General features: G+C 35.5%; 1 protein-coding gene across 3 annotated transcripts in view; it reads right to left on the bottom strand.

The window, feature by feature from the left end:
- The window catches only part of LOC143668084 (sodium/hydrogen exchanger 9B1-like), a 91448-nt gene that overhangs the window by 55036 nt on the left and 13035 nt on the right, over positions 1 to 23377 (bottom strand). For all 3 annotated transcript variants that reach the window (XM_077142665.1, XM_077142668.1, XM_077142667.1), the window contains 2 exons: positions 16453 to 16522; positions 14215 to 14341 (listed from right to left, as the gene is read on the bottom strand). In XM_077142665.1, the coding sequence (XP_076998780.1) occupies positions 14215 to 14341; positions 16453 to 16521 (196 nt within the window). In that variant the 5' untranslated portion in view covers position 16522. The remainder of the gene's footprint in view (positions 1 to 14214; positions 14342 to 16452; positions 16523 to 23377) is intronic.

The following is a 23377-nucleotide window of genomic DNA, read 5'->3' as shown; positions in this document are numbered from 1 at the left end:
CCCATCTCTCACACCCTATACAAAAGTTAACTCAAAATGGATCAAAGATCTAAACATTAGGTCTAAGACCATAAAACAGATAGAGGAAAATGTTGGGAGATATCTTATGGATCTTACAACTGGAGGCGGTTTTATGGACCTTAAACCTAAAGCAAGAGCACTGAAGAAGGAAATAAATAAATGGGAGCTCCTCAAAATTAAACACTTTTGTGCATCAAAGAACTTCATCAAGAAAGTAGAAAGACAGCCTACACAATGGGAGACAATATTTGGAAATGACATATCAGATAAAGGTCTAGTATCCAGAATTTATAAAGAGATTGTTCATCTCAACAACAAAAAGACAGCCAACCCAATTACAAAATGGGAAAAAGACTTGAACAGACACCTATCAGAAGAGGAAATACAAATGGCCAAAAGGCACATGAAGAGATGCTCAATGTTCCTGGCCATTAGAGAAATGCAAATCAAAACCACAATGAGATATCATCTCACACCCACCAGAATGGCCATTATCAACAAAACAGAAAATGACAAGTGCTGGAGAGGATGCGGAGAAAGAGGCACACTTATCCACTGTTGGTGGGAATGTCAAATGGTGCAACCACTGTGGAAGGCAGTTTGGCGGTTCCTCAAAAAGCTTAGTATAGAATTGCCATACGACCCAGCAATACCATTGCTGGGAATATACTCAAAGGACTTAAGGGCAAAGACACAAACGGACATTTGCACACCAATGTTTATAGCAGCGTTATTTACAATTGCAAAGAGATGGAAACAGCCAAAATCTCCATCAACAGAAGAGTGGCTAAACAAACTGTGGTATATACATACGATGGAATACTATGCAGTTTTAAGACAGGATAAACTTATGAAGCATGTAATAACATGGATGGACCTAGAGAACATTATGCTGAGTGAGTCTAGCCAAAAACTAAAGGACAAATACTGTATGGTCCCACTGATGTGAACAGACATTCGAGAATAAATTTGGAATATGTCCTTGATATCAGAGTCCAGCAGGAGGTAGAAACAGGGTAAGATAATGGGCAATTGGAGTTGAAGGGATACAGACGGTGTAACAGGACTAGATACAAAAACTCAAAAATGGACAGCACAGTAATACCTAATTGTAAAGTAATCATGTTAAAACACTGAATGAAGCTGCATCTGAGCTATAGGTTTTTGTTTTGTTTTGTTTTGTTTTGTTTTGATTTTACTATTATTACTTTTTTTTTTTTCTCTATATTAACATTCTATATCTTTTTCGGTTATGTTGCTAGTTCTTCTAAACCAATGCAAATGTACTAAGAAATGATGATCATGCATCTATGTGATGATGTTAAGAATTACTGATTGCATATGTAGAATGGTATGATCTCTAAATGTTGGGTTAATTTCTTTTTTTCCATTAATTAAAAAAAAAAAAGAGAAGGGGTAATTGGAGCTGAAGGGATACAGACTGTACAACGGGACTGGATATAAAAACTCAGAAATGGGGTGGGCCGCGGTGGCTCAGCGGGCAAGAGTGCTTGCCTGGCATGCCGGAGGACCCCGGTTCGATTCCCGGCCCCAGCCCATGTAAAAAACAAACAAACAAACAAAATATAATAAAACAAGAAAATGTTTAAAGATGTTTCCCTTTCTTCCTCCCTTCCTTCCTTCCATCCTTCCTTCCTTCTCTCTGTCTTTCCTTCCCTTCCTCCCTCTCTCTTAAAAAAAGAAAAAAAAAAAAAAAAAAAAAAAAAACTCAGAAATGGACAGCACAATACTACCCAATTGTAATGCAATTATGTTAAAACACTGAATGAAGCTGCATGTGAGGTATAGGTTTTTTGTTTTTTTTCTTTCTATTATTGTTTTAATTCTTATTCTGTTGTCTTTTTATTTCTTTTTCTAAATCAATGCAAATGTACTAAGAAATGATGAATATGCAACCATGTGATGTTATTAAGAATTACTGATTGTACATGTAGATTGGAATGATTTCTAATTGTTTTGTTAATTCTTTTTTTAATTAATAAAAAAAATTAATGTAACACCACATTAATAGAATGAATGAAAAAGAAACCACATATGATCATCCCAAATGATGCTGAAGAGATATTTGTCAAGATCCAGTACTCCATCTTGATAAACACACTTAGAATACTAGGAATAGAAGGATACGTCCTCGACTGATAAAGGCATATATGAAAAACTCACAGCAAACATTATGCTAAATGATTAAAGGATGAAAGTTTTTCCTCTCAAATCAGGAACAAGACAAGGGTACTCACTGTTAACACTGTTAAACATTGGACTAGAAGTTCTAGCCAGAGCAATTAGGCAAGAAAAAGAAACAAAAGGTATCCATTTTGGAATGGAAGAAGTAAAACTGGCTCTATTTGCAGATGACATGAATTTATATATAAAAAATCCTGAAAAATCCACCACAAAGTTCCTTGAGCTAATAGACTATTTCAGCAAAGTGGGTGGTACAATAGCAGTATGCAAAAATAAATAATGTTTCTATACAATATTTATGATCAATCTGAAGAGGAAATCAAGAAAGAAATTTCATTTATAATAGCAACTGAAAACATCTAATATCTAGGAATAAATTTAACCAAGTATATAAAGGACTTATACAAGGAAAACTACAAAAACTCGCTAAAAGAAATCAAAGATGATCTATGTAAATGGAACAACAATCTGGGTTCATGGACTTTAATATATTGTTACGATATCAATTCTATCTAAAGAAAGCTAAAGATTCAATGCAAACCCAATCAGAATTCTAACAGCATTCTTGCATAAATGGAATATCCAGTTATCAAATTCATATAGAAAGGTAAGGGACCCTAAATAGCAAAAAACATCTTGGAAAAAAAAAAAAAAACAAAATTGGAGGACTCAAACTTCCCTATATTAAAACTTACTACAAAGCTGCAGTAATCAAAATGTCATGTTATTGACACAAGGACCAATGAAATCAAATTGAAACTTTAGAAAAATACCCTTACATCTAAGGCCAACTGATTTCTGACAAAACTGCCAAATTCCATTTAATGGAGAAAGAATAGTCTCTTCAACAGATGATGTTGGAAAAAAATTTGATATCCATATGTAAAAGAATTAAGGTCAATCCCTACCTCACCCCTAGTATAAAAATCAACTCAAAATGGATCAAAAACCTAAATATACAAACCAAATCTATAATATTCCTAGAAGAAAACATAGGGAAGCATCATTAGTACCTTTTGTTAGGCAATGGTATTTTAGACTTTACCTATACTGTACCAGAAAGAAAAGAAAAGAAAAGAAAAAGATAAATGGGACTTCATGAAAATTAAAATATTTTGTACATCAATGTACTTCATTATACAAGTTAAAAGACAATCTATAGAATGGGAGAAAATATTTGGAAGCCACATATCTGATTAGGGCTTAATATACAGAATATCTAAGAAATCCCATACCTCAAAACTTTAGTAAACCAAAACAATCACTAAGACACAACGTAAATGAAGGATGATAAGGAAATATTACAGATAATTTAAAGAAAAAAATTAGATGAATTAGAGGAAATGGGTAAGCTCCTAGAGAAACACAAATTACAAAATCTGATTTAAGAAAAAAGGGAAAAAAATCCAAATAGACCTATATTGGGTAAAAAAAAAATTAGTAATTTAAAATCTTCCTATAGAGAAAAGCTAAGGTGCAGATGCCTTCATTGATGGATTGTATCAAACTTTAGGAAATAATACCAATATTGCACAAAGTAAATAAATAGAGGAAGAAGGAAACTTTCCTTTTATAAGGTAAGAGATCATTCTTACTGTTAATCATTTCAGCTATAATTAAACTCAAGTTAAAAAAAATTGCTACCTTGTTCTCAAAAATATAAAAGGCTAAAATAGCTTTGAATTTTTTAAATGATGTGGTAGTTAGATTCAGTTGTCAACTTGGCCAGGTGAAGGCACCTAGTTCTGTTGCTGATTTACATCTGCAGTTGGCTAGGAGGCATGCCTGCTGCAATGAATGATGTTGGACTTAATTGGCAGGTGCTTAAATGAGAGAGCACAACGTAGCACAGCCCAAGCAGCTTGGTATACCTCATCTCAGCACACATAGCTCAGCCCAGGCCTTTAGAGATGCAGAAAGGAATCACCCTGGGGAAAGTTGTTGGAACCCAGAGGCCTGGAGAGAAGGCCAGCAGAGATTACCCTGAGACTTTCCACATAAGATAGAACCTCAGATGAAAGTTAGCTGCCTTTCCTCTGAAGAACTAACAAAATAAATCCCCTTTTATTAAAAGCCAATCCGTCTCTGGTGTGTTGTATTCCGGCATCTAGCAAACGAGAACAAATGACAATCAAAGAATGAGCAAAACTCTCTTCCGCAGGGTTTTTTTTTTTTTTTTTTTTTGCATGCAGATAAACTCAATTGGATAACCTCTTTAATAAATCTACAAATCAAACATAATTGCATTTTCATGTATACTGCACAACCACAATAAAGTACTGGAAATTAAAACTAACATGATAATAAACTCTGCCTGTGACATGTTATTTATCATAATGAATGATACAGAACTGTCTTCTGCAGGGGTTTAAAACAAAATTTAAGGAAATTAAAAGCTTTTCTGACGGTTTTAAAATGTAAAGCACAACAGAGAATCCATTCTTAGACAACATCAGTAAGGAAGGGGATGATATTTAACCAAAGCTCTAAAAGTCAAGAAGGGGACAAGCATGTAAGAAATGGTGGTGCCGGTATGAGGGAGGAAGGAGCAGAAACATTCTCAGCAAGAGAAAATCGAAATGCAGAGTGAAGAGAGGGCTAGATTTTTAAACATGATGCTGTGAAAGGCACTATGAAGAGCAACTACATTAACATCCTACTTATGACAGGGTAAAACCACTGAGCAAAGATACCTAATTAAAAGCAAGTCTTCCTGGAGAAAATTTATAATGTAAACTTGCAGATGGGAATTCTTTCCAAGTTCATCAATACTAGAGGCAAGACTTTTGAACTCTCTCCCATCACTTATTTGCTTTTTGCCAAGGATGGAATAGTAAGTTGCAAGCCTGAGTGGTGAGAATTTCCCATCTTTTGAGTGATTTCTCATGAACTAGTGAATAGAGTTCCTTTGCCTCAAAAACAGGAAATCCACTGCTCTCTTCATTTCATATTGCCTCGTTAGTAAATTGTTACCTTTTTGTTTCTCGTTCTTAATGCTCAACACTTGTGGGTCAGGATCCCTTTAAAAGGCAGGCCAGGCCACCCACTTTCATCCTCCACTCTTTGGTGAACTTAAGTCTGTTAATGATTGTGTTTGTGGGGCAAATCCTTCCTTATAGTTGGCTGGATACTCAGAGTCAGCTCTGGAGAACTAACTCTCCATACAGACACAGGATATGGTTTATAAAGAACAACAGTCTTTATTCCAGCTTTGCCAAGGGTCTCTACTAATGAAGTTATTTTCACCCCTATTTGGCTCCTCTTGAGCCCAAATGGAATGGGAATACTATTTTTTAACCCTAATCTTTTATGACAGTTAACCTCTTAAAAATGAAGAATAATTTTAATGAAGAAATTCTGGTCCCAAGTTTATTTGAAAATCATAGTTGGATATTGTTCTAGCTTGCAAAAGCTGTTGGAATGTGATATGCTAGAAATGGAATGTCTTTTAAAAAGGGGAATTTATTAAGTTGCAAGTTTAAAGTTCTAAAGCCATGAATATGCCCAAATTAAGGCACCAACAAGAAATTACCTTTGCTCAAGAAAGGCCAATGAAGTTTGGGGTTTCTCTCTCAACTGAGAGGGTACGTGGTAACATTAGCTAGCTTTCTCTCCTGGCTTCTTGTTTCATGAAGCTTCCCTGGGGGTGTTTTCCTTCTTTTTTTTTTTTTTTAATTTTTTTTATTAATCAAAAAAAAAGAAAAGAAATTAACACAACATTTAGAAATCATTCCATTCTACAAATGCACTCAGTAATTCTTAGTATCATCACATAGATGTATGATCATCATTTCTTAGTACATTTGCATCGATTTAGGAAAAGAACTAGCAAAACAGCAGAAAAAGATATAGAATGTTAATATAGAGAAGAGAATTAAAATAATAATACTAATAAAATATATATATATATATATATAAAGGAAAAAGAAAAAACAAAAACAAAAGATACAAACACACAAACAAACAAACAAAAAACCATATTTCAGGTGCAGCTTCATTCAGTGTTCCAACCTAGTTACATTACACTTAGGTATTATTGCGCTGTCCATTTTTGAGTTTTTGTATCTAGTCCTGTTGCACAGTCTGTATCCCTTCAGCTCCAATTACCCATTATCTTACCCTGTTTCTAACTCCTGCTGGTCTCTGTTACCAATGATATATTCCAAGCTGATTCTCAAATGTCGGTTCACATCAGTGGGACCTTACAGTATTTGTCCTTTAGTTTTGGGCTAGACTCACTCAGCATAATGTTCTCTAGGTCCATTCATGTTATTACATGCTTCATAAGTTTAGTCTGTCTTAAAGCTGCATAGTATTCCATCGTAGGTATACGCCACAGTTTGTTTAGCCACTCGTCTGTTGATGGACATTTTGGCTGTTTCCATCTCTTTGCAGTTGTAGATAATGCTGCTATAAACACTGGTGTGCAAATGTCCATCTGTGTCTTTGCCCTTAAGTCCTTTGAGTAGATACCTAGCAGTGGTATTGCTGGGTCATAATCCATTCTGCCATTCTATGTCTTTTGATTGGGAAATTCAGTCCATTAACTTTTAGTGTTATTACTGTTTGGATAATATTTTCCTCTACCATTTTGGCTTTTGTATTATATATATCATATCTGATTTTCCTTCTTTCTACACTTTACTCCATACCTCTCTCTTCTGTCTTTTCGTATCTGACTCTAGTGCTCCCTTTAGTATTTCTTGCAGAGCTGGTCTCTTGGTCACAAATTCTCTCAGTGACTTTTTGTCTATAAATGTTTTAATTTCTCCTTCATTTTTGAAGGACAATTTTGCTGGATATAGGAGTCTTGGTTGGCAGTTTTTCTCTTTTAGTAATTTAAATATATCATCCCACTGTCTTCTAGCTTCCATGATTTCTGCTGAGAAATCTACACACAGTCTTATTGGGTTTCCCTTGTATGTGACAGATTGTTTTTCTCTTGCTGCTTTCAAGATCCTCTCTTTCTCTTTGACCTCTGACATTCTAACTGGTAAGTGTCTTGGAGAACGCCTATTTGGGTCTATTCTCTTTGGGGTGCGCTGCACTTCTTGGATCTGCAAATTTAGGTCTTTCATAAGAGTTGGGAAATTTTCAGTGATAATTTCTTCCATTAGTTTTTCTCCTCTTTTTCCCTTCTCTTCTCCTTCTGGGACATCCACAACACGTATATTTGTGCGCTTCATATTGTCATTCAGTTCCCTGATCCCCTGCTCAAGTTTTTCCATTCTTTTCCCTATAGTTTCTGTTTCTTTTTGGAATTCAGATGTTCCATCCTCCAGTTCACTAATTGTAGCTTCTGTCTCTTTAGATCTACCATTGTAGGTATCCATTGTTTTTTCCATTTTTTCTTCTTTGTCCTTCACTCCCATAAGTTCTGTGATTTGTTTTTTCAGATTTTCTATTTCTTCTTTTTGTTCAGCCCATGTCTTCTTCATGTCCTTCCTCAATTTATTGATTTGGTTTTTGAAGAGTTTTTCCATTTCTTTTCGTATATTCAGCATTAGTTGTCTCAGCTCCTGTATCTCATTTGAACTATTGGTTTGTTCCTTTGACTGGGCCATATCTTCAATTTTCCGAGCGTCATCCATTATTTTCTGCTGGTGTCTGGGCATTTGATCAGATTTCCCTGGGTGGGACCCAGCTGGTTGAAAGCTTTTTCTGTGAAATCTCTGGGCTCTGTTTTTCTTTTCCTGCCCAGTAGGTGGCGCTCGTGGCGCTCGTCTGTCTGCACGGCAGTCGGCCCGGGAAACCGCGCGTGGAGGCGGGGTCGCTGGCGGCCGCGGCTTGGGAGAGTGCCGGTCCTAATTGCCCAGCTGGCCCGAAACGCCAAGCGTGACGGGAGGGCCCCGCTATCCAACGTTCCCAGTCAGACCGGGGAGCCACGTGCGTGGAGGGGACCCCAGTCGCCAGCCGCCCCGGCCGGGAAAACGCGCGCCCCTCGGGTATCTCACCGCAGCAGATTCTCCCTGCCCGTTCAGCTGTTCCAGAATGGGGTACGCTGTCTTTTTGGTCTCTGTCGTGACTCCGGGAGCTGTTTCGTATTGTTTCTGTTTCTTTAGTTGCTTTTCTGGAGGAGGAACTAAGACCCGCGCATCTTACTAAGCCGCCATCTTCTCCCGGTGTTTTCCTTCTTCATCTCCAGAAGTCTCTGGCTGTCTGGACTCTGTTGGCTCTAAAGGTTTTTCCAAAATGGTTGCCTCTTAAAGAGCTCCAGTAAGCAATCCCACCTTGAATGGGTGGAGACACATCTCCATGGAAACCATCTAATCAAAAGTTACCACCCACAACTGGGTGGGTCACATCTCCATGGAAACAATCAAAAGGTCCCACCCCCCAAAAATGATTCCATCCAGCAATATGAATGAGGATTAAAAGACATGGCTTTTCTGGGATACATAACAGCTTCAAAATGGCACAGATGTATAGCAAAGCTTTCCTTCATTTATTTAAAGGAGAAACAACTTCATGGAAAAATATGTTATTTTATTGAAAGTAAGCTAAAGCCAAACAAACAAAAAGAATAATAACTTAAAACCTAAACCTACTGCTTATAATATCTGTTACTTTGATACTAGGCAAGCAACTACCCAAGGAAGAGATAAGCATTGTGATTAAAAGTGATGAGACTTATTTCTGTGTGTGGTTTTAAGAGTTTATATTTCTTCTTTAAATAAACTTGTAGGCAATGTACGATTGGTGAATTATAAATGATTTATAAGAAATTGCAGCTCTACTTCCTTCTGTCATCTAGACTATAGGTTGTTTTCAGGGGTTTCTTTAGCTGTGCAGTTCCCATTATACATGTTCTAGATCATTCATCCATTGATGGGGCTGAGTGGGACTTTAACAGTGACATACTCTAAGCATACTCATAGATTGGGATTCTGTGCATTGTGTCTGAAGGAGTGAGTATGAACATAGTGTAGGGATGTGAGAGAGAGGGAGACAGAGAAAGAGAGCAAGATCAGATGGTCCTCTCTCTCTCTAAGTCAAACTCTGCAAATAAATTCATTATCTTCCCCACTATGTGGGACATAACTTTCAGGGAAGTAAGTCCTGAAATGATGTAAGTCCCTGGCAACCCAGGGATGAGAATGGCTTCTTGACCATAAGGGGGGAAAGATATGTAATAGAATAAGATTTCAATGGCTGAGATTTCAAATAGAGTCAAGGGGTCATTCTGGAGGTTTTGCTTATGCAAGCTTCAGTCAGATATTACAAATTGCCATGGTATGTCAAGCTCCAACAAACAGTATTCTTGAAAACACTAAAGAAAACCCAGGGCTCTATCTAAGAATCTATAACAATTTTACTTATTAGGTTTATTTTCCAGAAACTTAAAACCTCCAGATTGTTCCTATGCCAGATAAGCCATGAACCTTAGAGGTACCAGTCTCTCCCAGAATATCAACCAACTGCATTCCCCTAATGTCAACACCCTTTTCAACATGAAGAAGTTAGGAATGGCCATCACTCAAATATCCCAGAAGACTGAGAGAAAAATCAAATGAAGGAGGAGTTGTAACAGAGAAGTTGGGATTTAACAAAAAAGATTATCACTACTGAATCATTATATAGATATTTCTTTTTAATTTCTGGCTTTTAGAAGAGACAGAAGGAAATTCCTGAAATTGTGGAACTGTAACCCATACTGTTCTAGTTTGCTAGCTGCCAGACTGCAATATACCAGAAACGGAATGGCTTCTAAAAAGGGGAATTTAATAAGTTGCGTGTTTACAGTTCTAAGGCCGAGGAAATGTCCATAGAAGTCTATAGAAATGTCCAATCAAAGGCATCCAGGGAACGATACCTTGGTTCAAGAAGGCCAGTGAAGTTCAGAGTTTCTCTCTCAAGTGGAAGGACACATCGTGAACACAGCGTCATCTGCTAGCTTTCTATCCTGGCTTCCGGTTTCATGAAGCTCCCCCAGAGGCGTTTTCCTTCTTCATCTCCAAAGGTCGCTGGCTCGTGGATTCTCTGCTTCGTGGTGCTGCAGCATTCTCTGCTCTCTCCAAATCTCCTTCATTCTCCAAAATGTTTCCTCTTTTATAGGACTTCAGAAACTTATTAAGACCCACCCAAATGGGTGGAGACATGTCGTCACCTAATCCAGCTTAACAACCACCCTTGATTAAATCACATCCCTAGGGAGATTACAGTTTCAAACATACAGTATTGAATAGGGATTATTCTACCTTTATGAAATGGGATTTTGATTTTGATTAAGACATGTCTTTTCTAGGGGACATACATCCTTTCAAACCAGCACACATACTATACTTTGAAATTTGCTCTATAACTACTTGTTAAACTGAATTTTGAATTTATCACTTTTCTGTATATTTGTTCTACTTCACAATAAAAATGTCTAAAAAACAGTATCAGGGGAAAAAGAAAAAAGAGAGGAAGAGAAGAAGATTGAAAAAGAGTACAGTATCTCTTGTTTTATTGTGTTTTGCAGTATCCTATTTTTTCACAAATTGAAGGCTTGTTGCAACAATTAAGTATATCAGCACCACTTTCCCAACAGTATGTACTCACTTCATGTCTGTGTATCACATTTTGGTAATTCTCTAAATATTTCTAACTTTTTCATTATTATTTTATATATTATGGTGACCTGTTATTAGTGATCTTTGATGTTATTATTGTCATTGTTTTGGGGTACCAGAAACTGAGTCCATATAAGATGGCAAACTTAACTGATAAATGTGTGTGTTCTGACTGCCCCACCAACTGGTCATTCTTTCATACTTCAACCTCTCCTTGGGCATCCCTACTCCTTGAGACACAAAAATATTGAATAATTTTAGGCCAATTAATAACCCTACCACGGACTCTAAGTGTTCAAGAGTAAAGAGTCACACAGCGCTCACTTTAAATCAACCATTAGAAATAACTAAGCTTGCTGAGGAAGGCATGTTGAAAGCTGAGATAGACCAAAGTTAGGCCTCTTGTGACAGACACCCAAGTTGTGAATGCAAAGGAAAAGTCCTTGAAGGAAATGAAAAGTGCTACTCCAATGAACACATGAATGATAACAAAGCAAAACAGCCTTATTGTTGATATGGGGAAAGTTTTAGTGGTCTGGATAAATGATCAAACCACCACAACATTCGCATAAGCCAAAGCCTAATCCAGAACAAGGCCCTAACTTTTTTCAGTCCTGTGAAGGCTGAGAGATTTGGAAGTTGCAGAAGAAAAGTTTGAAGCTACCAGAGGTTGTTTCATGAAGTTTAAGGAAAGAAGCCATCTCCACAACATAAAAGTGCAAAGTGAAGCAGCAAGTGCTGATGCAGAAGCTGCAAGTTATCTAGCTAAGAAAAATCTAGCTAAGATAATTAATCAAGGTGTCTACAGAAAACAACATTTTCAATGTAGATGAAAACAGCCTTCTATTGGAAGAAGATGCCATCTAGGAGATTCATAACTAGAAAGAAGTCAATGTCCAGCTTCAGTGCTTCAAAGGATAGGCTGACTCTCTTGTCAGGGGCTTAGGCAACTAGCTGATGGCTTTAAGTTGATGTCAATGTTCATTTACCTTTCTGAACACTTAGGGCCCTTAAGAATTATGCTAAATTTACTCTGCCTGTGTTATAGAAATGGAATAACAAAGTCTGGATGACAGCACATCTGGGTATAACATAACTTAGTATTTTCTCCATTGTTGAGAACTACCACTCAGAAAAAAGAATTCCTTCCAAAATATGACTGCTCACTGACAACGCACCTGGTCACACAAGAGCTCTGATGAAGATGCATAATGAGAGTAATGTTTTTTTTTTCGTGCATGCTAACACAATATACAGTCTTCAGCCCATGGAGCAAGACTTATCTCAAGACTTATTATTGAAAAAAATACTTTTTGTAAGCTATTGCTGCCATAGATAGTGATTCCTCTGATAGCTCTGGGCAAAGTAAATTGAAAACTTTCTGGAAAGGATTTACAATTTTAGATGCCATTATGAACATTCGAAATTCATGGGAAGCTGTCAAAATATCAATAATAAAAGGAGTTCAGAAGAAGTTGATTCCAAACCTCATGGATGACTTTCAGAGGATCAAGAATTCAGTAGAAGAAGTACTGTATATGTGGTAGAAGTAGCAAGAGAACTAGAATTAGAAGGGGGCCTGAAGATATGACTGCATGGCTGCAATGTCCTGAGAAAATTTGAAGAGATGAGGGTTGCTTCTGATGAATAAGGAAAGAGTGATTTCTTGAGATGGAATCTACTCCTGGTGGACATGTTGTGAACATTGTTGAAATGATGACAAAGGATTTAGAAAATTACTTAAACTTAGTTGAGAAACAGTGACAAGGTTTGAGAGGATTGTTTCCAATTTTGAAAGAAGTTCTGTTGTGGGTAAAATGCTATCAAACAGCACTGCATGCTACAGAGAAATCTTTTCTGAAAGGAAGAGTCAATAGATAAAACAAACTTCACTGCTATCTTATTTTAAGAAATTGCAAGTCACCCCAATCCCAACCACCCGCTGATCAGTCAGCAGCAATCATCATCGAGGCAAGACTCTCCACCAGCAAAATGATTATGATTCACTAGAGGCTCAGGTGATGATTAGCTTTTTTTTTTTTTTAGCAATAGAGTATTTTTAAATTTAATTCTAATTTTTAAATTAAGGTATGTGCTTTATTTTTTAAGATATAATGGCATTACACACTTAATAGACAACACACTTAATAGACACTTAATAGACACACTTAATAGACAACACTTAATAGACAACAGTATAGTGTAAACATAACTTTCATATGCACTGAGAAACCAAAAAATTCATGTGACTTGCTTTATTGCAATATTCATTTGGTATACTGAAATTTATTCAATATTCAAGTGGCCTGAAAACAAACTTTAATATCTCTGAGGAACGCCTGTGCAAGAATGTACAACCTCCCAAAAGAGAAATGTGGTAGCTATGAAAATCACCTTTTCCTGTAGATTTCTATAAAATTGCAAAATTAAAAATCAAAGAAAACAAAAGGAAAATGGGGTTATATTTCTAAGTTTGAAGTTTCAATGCCTGGTATTCTAGAGCCTCTCAATTAGTTTCTGAGCAAGGTCTGTAATCCATCCTCAGCAGGTTTACCTGTGGTGACCAACACATTTCCCTCTTTTTTCACAGGCTCCAGTGCTGCACACAATTGCTCCATAGAAACCACCCACTAAGTGGTTCATAGGACTGAATGTGCATATTTAAAAAATATTAGCAAGTAATCCTTATGTCTCTTAAGACCTATATACAGAAATTGTATTTACAAGAGTCCTTACATGGGTAGATAAGGCCCATTCAAGTTCAAAGAAAAGTTTCATTAAGTACCTTAAAAATAATGACATTAGTTAAAAAGCAACCTTAGTTAAATGAAAACTAAGTGGACAAAATCTACTTTCAAAAGTCTAAAGTTAAAAAAAGTTTAAAGTTAGTAAACAGTTAATAAAAAATGAAATTTAAAAAAGTCAACTACTTATTAACTTCATCATATTTTTATCATTTCTTTTTTCTCTTAGGCCATATACTTCTGGACATCAAAATCTCTCTCTCTCTCTCTTGCTCCAGTTTAACTATATAGAATATCTAGAAAAAAATTAGGAAACTTTTGTTTGTAAATATTTGGTGGTTATAAGAGATGCTTTAAAAACTTTAGTGGGAAAGCAATCCTAATACTTCCAGAAGTATAATGTTCTTTCTATCTAATGTAAATCTAAACATTGAAAGTTTTAAATCAAAATTTTTAATCAATGCTGTTTCTAATCCCAAAATTTAACATGAGAATGCATGAAAAAAAGAGTAAAGTATCTGTTACATGGTATTGCTTTTTGGTTCCTGACAGATTCAAGTAAATATTTCTTCTTTGCCCCCATTTGCTTATAACAGAGCTGATCTTCGGAGTATACAAGTTAAGCAGGCTTTGTTGTCTTGTGTTTTAACTTGTCAAATATATATTTCATTTTCTCTCCAACTACATACCATCTGTAATAACTTTATTCAATGTCCCTTGTGGAGGACAAGGAATTTGTAACTTTTTCTTCTTTGGTGTTCTTTCCTCTGTTTTTGACAGGGCGATTTCCTTAATTTCTCTACTATCTTTGAGGATCTGAGACAAAACAATGAAATCTTTTAAGAAACATATTTTCTATACAATTTTATGAATGTACTAAATCACCAAATCCCATAACTAAATCCTTATTAATGCCTATTTGGAAGATTACACATACAAAAGAAGACTCATGTTCTATATCAATAGATATCTGACATGTGGTTACCACAGAAATACATTTTGCAGGACACCTTGATTTAGCTTTATATAGGCTTGGGTCCCTGCCATTTTCATTTCACCTCATTATTATCATTCACACAGACTTAAGTGAGCCTAATGTGTGGACAGAACGATTAAATGTGTTCCCCCTCAATCTACCTTCCAGAAATTATTCACCAAGACTTTTGTGGAATAAAAATGCAACTAAATTGGAAATGTGGAGAACTATCATTTCCCTTGGACTCATTTCACTTGAAAAATAATATAACTTCAGGGAAAATGAGAAAAACAGGTAAAGTTTTCAGAAACTTAAGGTCCATGCTTCCACTAGCATTTATATGGAATGCATTTACCACACTCTTCCAGGCCTTTTAATAGTAATTAGCCTAATTATTAAACTGCTGACTGAAAAAAAAAAAAGACATTTTTAGTTTGGGAGACTACTGAAAAACTTCACCCAGAGTAAAAAAAAAAAAAAAAAAATGAAGCAAAGCAAAAAAAAAATGGAGAATTAACCCTGCAGCATGGATTCCCCAAACTTGTCTTATGGTCATCATGATGTGTGTATGTGCATGTGTGTGCACATGCCAGCGCTTCATCTGTATTGATAATACTATATTTGAGTGCAGCGGGAGAAAGAACATCACCTTGTCACAGAAAATTATAACATGGTAAGAACATGGAGAGATAAAGGAAAGGGGGAGAAAACATTTAATAAACAGTTGGATGAGTGTCACAGTAGGTGATGGCTAACAATTAATTATGTGACTCTTCAAGATCAAAGTTCTGGAAACCTGATTACAACTGACCTGCTTGGAGATCTGGTATAGAGAATTTTTTCTGGGCCTTCCCTCAGTATCCAAAAGCCTTAAAGGTGAATTTTGATTAGGGTACATAAAGAGTCATATATAGTAAAACTATACTTCAAAAATTCTATTATTTCAGAATTTATGATAAGTTAATACAGACTAGGATGAAATCTTCAAAGATTAATAATGTTATTAGAACCAATGGTCACTATTTTAAATATTTCAAAGAGGACTTTTTGACACCTTAAGAACCGTGGCAATATCCATGTCAAATAATAAGCAACTGATAATTCTAATTATGAACAATTATTTTTTATTAAAATTAGACCAGCAAAAGGTCTAATGACTTGCCTCTGTGCATATATGTTTAAAAAGTTGAATCTTATGATATGTACTCCAAGAAACACACACACATATATATATTTTTGGGGGGGAGTGGGAGAGGTGCACGTTCTGGGAATCAAACCCAGGTCTCCTTCATGGAAGGCAAGTATTCTAACAATGAACCACAGAAATATATATTTTAAACTTTAAACCATATCCATTGTAAGTAGGACCACTTGAAGATATTATTTTTAGGTAAGGAATGGGCCTACTGAATAAAACTGGGTCTCAATTTGCCTTCAAAAGAGAAAGCATAGGAAGGAAGCGTACAGATTCTAGGATAAAGTAAGTCTTGCTGGTATATTGATTTTGGACTTCTTTTAGCCTTTTAACCATGAGTCAATAATTACTTGCTGTTTAAGCCAAAAGCAGTTTGCAGTATTTGTGATAGGAGCTCAGGCATACCAAGACGGGTCTCTTCCAAATACGTAGTATAACATCTTAATGTCGTCTTCATCCCTATTAGTTAAATTACTGAATTTTTCCTGGACATGACAAGAAAAAAGCCACAATTCCATTATTCCTAAAGTTTGCCCTCTTTAACTCCAAAATAATCTGCAGTCATCCCTTTTCATCTGTTTCATAAAGCACCTTTTTGGTTACCTCCGAGGACCCATTAGAACTAGTAATTTCAAAATTACTTCTCAGTTTTTAACCGGACTCATGAAAGAAACCTAACAAAAAAACTTAGAAACAAATTTTAAGATCAGATTTATTTTTAGGTACTATATTGTACTACAGTTTTACGTTTTTTACCTGAGGAGTTGGAGATGATTGGGGGCTTTTGTCCTCTACATGTTCGTTTCTTGATTTTGTGCTGTACATGCTAAGAGTTAAAAGAAAAAGAATTTGAAAAGTAAAGCAGGACTATAAATCTATTTGAAAACAAATATAGTTAAATGGAATTAATCTTTTAATGATTTTTATCATACAGTTCTATCATCAGATATCTTCATAATCAAAACAGTTCTAAATATTCATTTTTAAATTATTAAGCAAAACCATATGCATGACTTTTTACAACCATTATCAGAGAAATTTAGCACTTCTTAATAGTTCATAATGCTGGACCATCATTTAACAACATACAACAGAATACTCAGTTCTTTACTTCATGCACAAAACACATATGTCTGGGATAATTTCCAGTGCTGATTTACTATATCTGCAGTCATGCTCCTGCATGAGACTACAGGAAAATTTAAAACTGAAGTTAAAATTGAAAATCAACTACATTATTACCTATGTATGTGAGTTGTTGATATTACATAGCCCATTTGAAAGGTCTGTAGATCCAAAATTCAAACAAATCTATAAGGTTTTATTTTGAATAAGAGTGAACTAGAACTAAAGTCAAAGAAGAATTTGGTTTGGAAACTTTTATTTTAAAATATTGGTTGTTTCCACATCTGTGATTCTGTTACCTTTGATTGTAGGGGGAGTGCCTTTACCTTATTAAAATCTCTTTCTCTCAATTGATTTTTATGATTTATTAAAGCAGAGAACATTTATTGAAAAAAATCTGATGAAAAAATCAGATCTACAAATCCTTTTAAAGTCGAATTCCATTTTGAGTAAAGAGATTATGAAATTTTCTACTATGAATTCTTATGTCATTAAGTAAACATCAGCTGTTAGATCAGGAACTATGCTGTTATAAACTCTAACAATGCAGAGGTTGGGTGAATTGCCTAAGCTATGCCAAGTTCTAAAGCATAGGCTGAGGATTACGAGCGTTGAAAGAGTTTGAATTGGAGTATACATAAACTATGAGGTCAGGACAGAAAGTTCATTCTTAATAATTATTGACTTCCTACTCTTTTGTGTTCTGAAGAAAAAGCAAAAAATACAAGACAAAGCACAAATTTAGGTTTCTGCTTTCACGGAATTTACTTCCTTATCGGGGGGGGGGGGGGGGAGGGAAGACAATAAACAGTATTTTCAAACTGCAATAAGCACTGAAGAAAATAAATCAGGATGATGTTACAGAATGAAATTTGAGCTGTGACCTGAATGTGGAGAAGCTGCATGTATACACAGAAAGACCAGGAGCAAGCAAACATGCTACCAAGAATCATACAGGTAGAGAAATCAGGAAGCCAGGTAGCGTATATATCATATTATGGTCAGGAGAGCAGGCTTTAGAATCCAGACTAGCAGATCATGCATTAGAACTTTGAAATTTAAGTAAGGAGTCTCAATAATAAATGTACTTTTTTTTTTTTTTGCAGCTATAAGAGAAGCCTGATACTGAGCCAAGCAATATTTGCACCTGGCAATTATTCAATATCCTGTATATCTGCCAAGAGTGGAATTGGTTGGTACTATACATAGTGACTAAAAGCAAAGGCTTTGAAGCTGAGATAGAGATGTATTTCACTCTCCCTTTTAACAATTAACAGCTGTGGGAAGTGGTTTATATCCCTTGGTCTCAGTTTCCTTATCTGTAAAATAATGCTATCAATAGTGCTTAACTCATTGGTTATTTTGAAGATTAAATTATTTGATAATAGTTAATACAAACTGAACTATGTTAGGCACTTAACATGAACTATCTTATTTAGTTGTCACAACAGGTGTATGACTATGAGATACTATCATTATCTGCATTTTAGAGATGGAGACACTGAGTCACAGGAAGGTTAAGGAATTTTCCCAAAGTCACAAAGCTAGTTAAGTGGCAGAGCCGGGACGTGAATCATGGGATGTGAAGCAGATATTCTTTACTTTTACTCATCTTAATCAACAGCTTATTACAATGCCTAGCAGAGTTAGTGTCCAATAAATGATAGTTATATTGATTACTATTTTTCTTAGAGTGAAGGCAGAACTGGACCCTGATAAGTAATTGGGACCGTCTGATGAGAGCTGGAGTAAAGCGGTAGGCAGCAGGGCAATAATGGCAGAAATCCTCTCTTCTAGCTGAGTACAATCCTTACCCTTGCCTTAAATTGAGAACGCTTATCAAATTTTATGATGAGTTAATTTTGCTTTATGCTTGAAATAGATTCCTTAAGAAGGAAGAGTCTACTAGATCTGGTGAGGGTGTGTATCAAGTTTAAATGTTGTCCAAGTTTCTCTTAGTAATAACGGAATGCACAGATGCCTTCTTCTTACTCAATTTGGCAGAAAACAGAGAGAATTAGGGAAGGTCTAGTTTGTCTGATACAGAAAGTAGATTCTGTTGTTGATTCAAAACAAAAAAAGGAATTTTTCTTCATAGGTGAAAAAGGTTCTGGTTTAGACAAATGGTTTGACCCTTTTATATAGCTATGAAATAAGTTCATGAAATACTTTTACTAGTTACTTACCTATAATTAGAAAAGGAATACTGTACAGTTTTTCCTCTTTTTATCAAGGTATAATACACATTAAAAATTAAACGATAATTGTATAGCTCTGTGAATTTTCATAAAATGAACACACCTGCACCCAGATCAAGAAACAAAGGATTACCATCACCACAAAACTTTCTTTCTGTCTTCTTCTCAGTCATTAAATATCCCCTTAAGGGTAGCTACTATACTGACTTCTAATACCTTTAGATTAATTTTGCCTGTTTTTTAGCTTTCAAGAAATATAAAAATCTTTGTATTTGGCTTATTTTGCTCAACATTATTTTTGTGAGATTCATCTGTGCTCTTGCATATAGTTGTAGTTAATTCCCTCTCACAACCATATAGTATTCCATTCCAAGTATATTGCAATTTGTCTCTTATATGGAAGGGACATTTGGGGTTATTATGAAGAGTACTATGAGTTTTTGTGTTCATGTGTTTTGGTGAGCATCTACACATTTCTCTCTGGAATTGCTAGGTCATTAAGTGAGGTATGTTGAATGAATGACAATATGTTATGCGAAACAGTTTTCCAATGTATTCTTCTGATAGCAATTCAGTTTTTCTCATATTTCCAGTTTCTCCACATCTTTGGTAACCTTTTTATTGTCACTCTTTTTCTTTTAGCTTTTCTTTGTGATATTGCTTTGCAGATTTTATTTGCATTTTCTTGATAACCAATGAACTTGAACATTTTTTCATATATTTATTAGATATTTGAATATCTTCTTTAGTAAAGTGTTCAAATCTTTTGCCAATTTTTTATTGTATTGGCTGCCTTTTGATATTGATTTGTTGGAGTTCTCTCTGTACTCGAGATATGAATATTTTGTTGCAAACCTTCTCCCACTCTGCTATTTTTACACTGATGATATCTGTGAACAAAGAGAAGTTTTATTTTAACTCAGTCTAATTTATTGTTTTCTTCCTTTATGGTTAGAGCTTTCAAAGTTTTTAGGGTTCCAGAAATCTTTGTTTACCCTAAGATCATAAAGCTGTTCTCCTCTATAAACTTTTAGAAGCAGTATGGCTTTACCTTCTATAATTTAAGTCCATGATCCATCTGGAATTGATTTTTACATTTAGTATGAGACAGGGGTCAAAATTAATTTTCTCCATATGGATATCTAATTGACCTAGCAGCACTTATTAAAAAGATCATCCTTTACCCATTGCATTGCAAAGGAGACATCCTTTGTTGTAAAATCAGGTAATCATATGTACATGAAACTATTTTGGGACTCCATTTGTCCTACTGGCCCATTTGTCTATCCTAAGGGAACTTGTATAGTGCTTGTGTAATAGGGTATTGATACCTGATAGCGTAAGTTCTCCACTTTTGTTCTTCCTTAGAACTGGATTGACTTTTTGGCTCTTTAGACATTTTAGAAACAAGTTGTCAATTCATACACATTCACAAACACATAGCTGGAATTTTGAATCTGTAGATCATTTGGGGGAGAACTGACTTCTTAACAATACTAAGTCTTCTAATCCTTGACTATTATAAATTATTCTATTTATTTTTCTTTATTTTACCTTAATAATATTTTGCAGTTTTCCGTGTAAAGATCTTGCACATCTTTCATTACTTATTTACAGATATTTGTTGTTTTTTGATTCTGCTACAAATAGTATCATTTATGCCCCCAATCCCTTTTTTTGTGGGTATATAGAAACACATAATTTTTGTTTATTTGCTTTGTATCCAGTCTTTGAAAAAATTATTTAATTCTGATAGTCTGTAGATTATGTTGGATTTTCTAAGTTCGCAAGCATGTTGCCTACAATTATAAACTTTATTTTAACTCCATCTGCTTCCTTCCCTCATTATCATTCTTCAATGTCATTATCTATTTTGTATAATGTATAAGTGTGCAGTGCAATCGCACCTTTAGCTCAATACTTTGGCCCTTTCTTTTCTTTACTTTACTTCCTTTTGCATTTAAAACCTGCAATCCACCACCTGAAAATATTTACCAGTATCCTAAATTTCCTTAATATGTTTATTGTTTTGTTATTGTACCTTTCTAGAAAAACTTTAATCTTGCACCAACCCTGTTATACCATTTCTCCATTCCCTTATCTAAGCAACTGAATACGTCCATAGAAAGCTACATAGGAAGTAACCTTATATCATTATAAATATATAATTATCAGCCTCAAATGGCATTTAAAGTATGCTAATCCTAACACACACAGTAGCTTGTCAACTCATTTTCCCCAATGACTAATTCAAACCTTTTCTTAATTCTTAAACTACTGATTCTCCACATTTTCTCCTTCATCTAAGTAGATATCCTTTTCTCAAATTTCCATCTACAAACCCATCCTCTATTTCTTTCCCCTCTTCTTAAAGGAAGTGTCCTTCTTCTTAGACAATCAGACTCCTTGTGGATCATATCTCCTTTTGCTTTCTCAGGAATTTTATACTATCAACAGTCCCTTCTCTTTCTGTATCAATGCTTTCTTCTCTTCCACTTCCTCTCACTTAGATCCTTCCCAATGACATTTAAGTGAGCTCATCTTAGTAAAAGATTCCTAGAAACATGCAACCCCATTATGTTACTACATTACCTCTCTTCCTCTCATCACCAATAAACTTTGGTGGCCAGCTCTCACAGTTTCCATTTCCCCACCACTCACTCACTCCCAGTGTACTCACATTGAGAGTCTACCCATCATTCCACAATATAATTCAAACTACCATCACAAACTCCATGATGAAACATTCCACTCTACTTTTGGCTTCTGTGAAACCATACTCTAATCCTCACCCCACCCCTCATACCTGCCCCTACTGTCCTTCTTCCTTCTCTGTGTCCTTTGTAGGCTCATGCTTCTCTACTCAACTGCTGAAAGTTGGAGATCCTGAAGGTTCAGCCCCTCAATCCTCACCATATCACTGGCTGGGTTACCTAGTACTCTTCACTAGCTTCCCACTGCTCTTAGGACAAAGACAAAACCATGTAAAAGGGCTTACAGAGTTCTGTACAGTGTGACACCTGATCTCCTCTCTAACCTAATTTTATACCATTTCCCATCCACTTGTTTCACTTCTACTAACTCTAGCATTTTTTCAGTTTTTTAGAGTTGCCAGGTTCCTCCTGCAGGGCCTTACCACTTTGTATTTCCCTCTAACTGAAAAGCTCTGCACCACCAATGCCCTATCATTTTATTAGTTTCTTTGCATCCATTAGCTCAAGGATCATGTTGGATTATGTACTTAAAGAAACATTTATAACATCAGCTCTGCTCCTAGTCAAAATCAGATCCATTAGTATATGCTCTTGTGGAATCTTAATCTTCAGAGCCCTTGTCTCATTTTCTAATTATATATTCATTAGAATCATTTGTTTAAAGTGCCTACCTCATTATCTGTAGGCTCCATGATAGTGTCCCATATGTCCTCAAAGCACTCTTCATTTTATTATTCAATCTTTATTTTCACTTTGCCTTTCAGATTGGATAATTTCTGTTTATCTATCTTCAAGTTCACTTATTCTTTCTTCAGTCACTTCCATTCTGCTATTGAGCCCAGCAGTGAATTTTAAAATTTCAGGTACCATATTTTTCAATTCACAATTTTTCACTTGTTTGTTTTTATCATTTCTAATTTTCTGCTATGAATTAGTATCTTCCTAATCATTATAAGTATGCTTACCTTTACCTCATGGAACATAGTTATAACAGCTGTCTTAAAGTCTTTGATAATTCCACTATCTGTGTTATCTTGGGTTGGCATCTGGTAAGTTTCTTTTCCCTCGAGATAGTCATTTCCTGGTTTTTTATATATGGAGTAATTTTTGAATATATCCTTCACATTCTGTTATATAAACTTTAAGTCCTCTGAAGAATTTTTAAAATATATATTTTTTGTTTCAGCAGGCGAACAACTGGTTAGATGCATACTAAGAGCTCTCACTTTCTTTGAGCAGTGGTTTCAATCAATTCAGTTTTCAAAGCTTTTGCTAAACTGCCCTGGGTCTGCCCATGCACGCATCACTCAACATTTAGTCTGTGATTCGGGCAGTGGTTTACATCATAGGTCAGTGGGGTCTGCCTCAGGTATGCACAGCTTGGGGTGCCCCAAGAACTTGGTTGGGTTCATACACATACTGGAAGTCTTCAAGTAGCAGGACTCTGGCTAGGATAGATGTTTGACACAATCTTAGATGAATGAAGCAGAAGAGGGAAAACCAGATACCCAAGTAAATGAGGCATCAGAATCAAGCTAGGCAGAATATATGGAACTTAGTTCTTGTCATGCCTTTTTCCCTCCTTTTAAATATTATGCCTAACTTCTTTCTTCTTTGCTCTAAAAATGTCCTTATCTCTTTAGA

Source organism: Tamandua tetradactyla, chromosome 24, assembly GCF_023851605.1.
Source record: "Tamandua tetradactyla isolate mTamTet1 chromosome 24, mTamTet1.pri, whole genome shotgun sequence".
Lineage (NCBI taxonomy): Eukaryota > Metazoa > Chordata > Mammalia > Pilosa > Myrmecophagidae > Tamandua > Tamandua tetradactyla.
The sequence above is the reverse complement of the archived record's forward strand: the minus strand, read 5'-3'. Positions and strand labels throughout refer to the sequence as shown.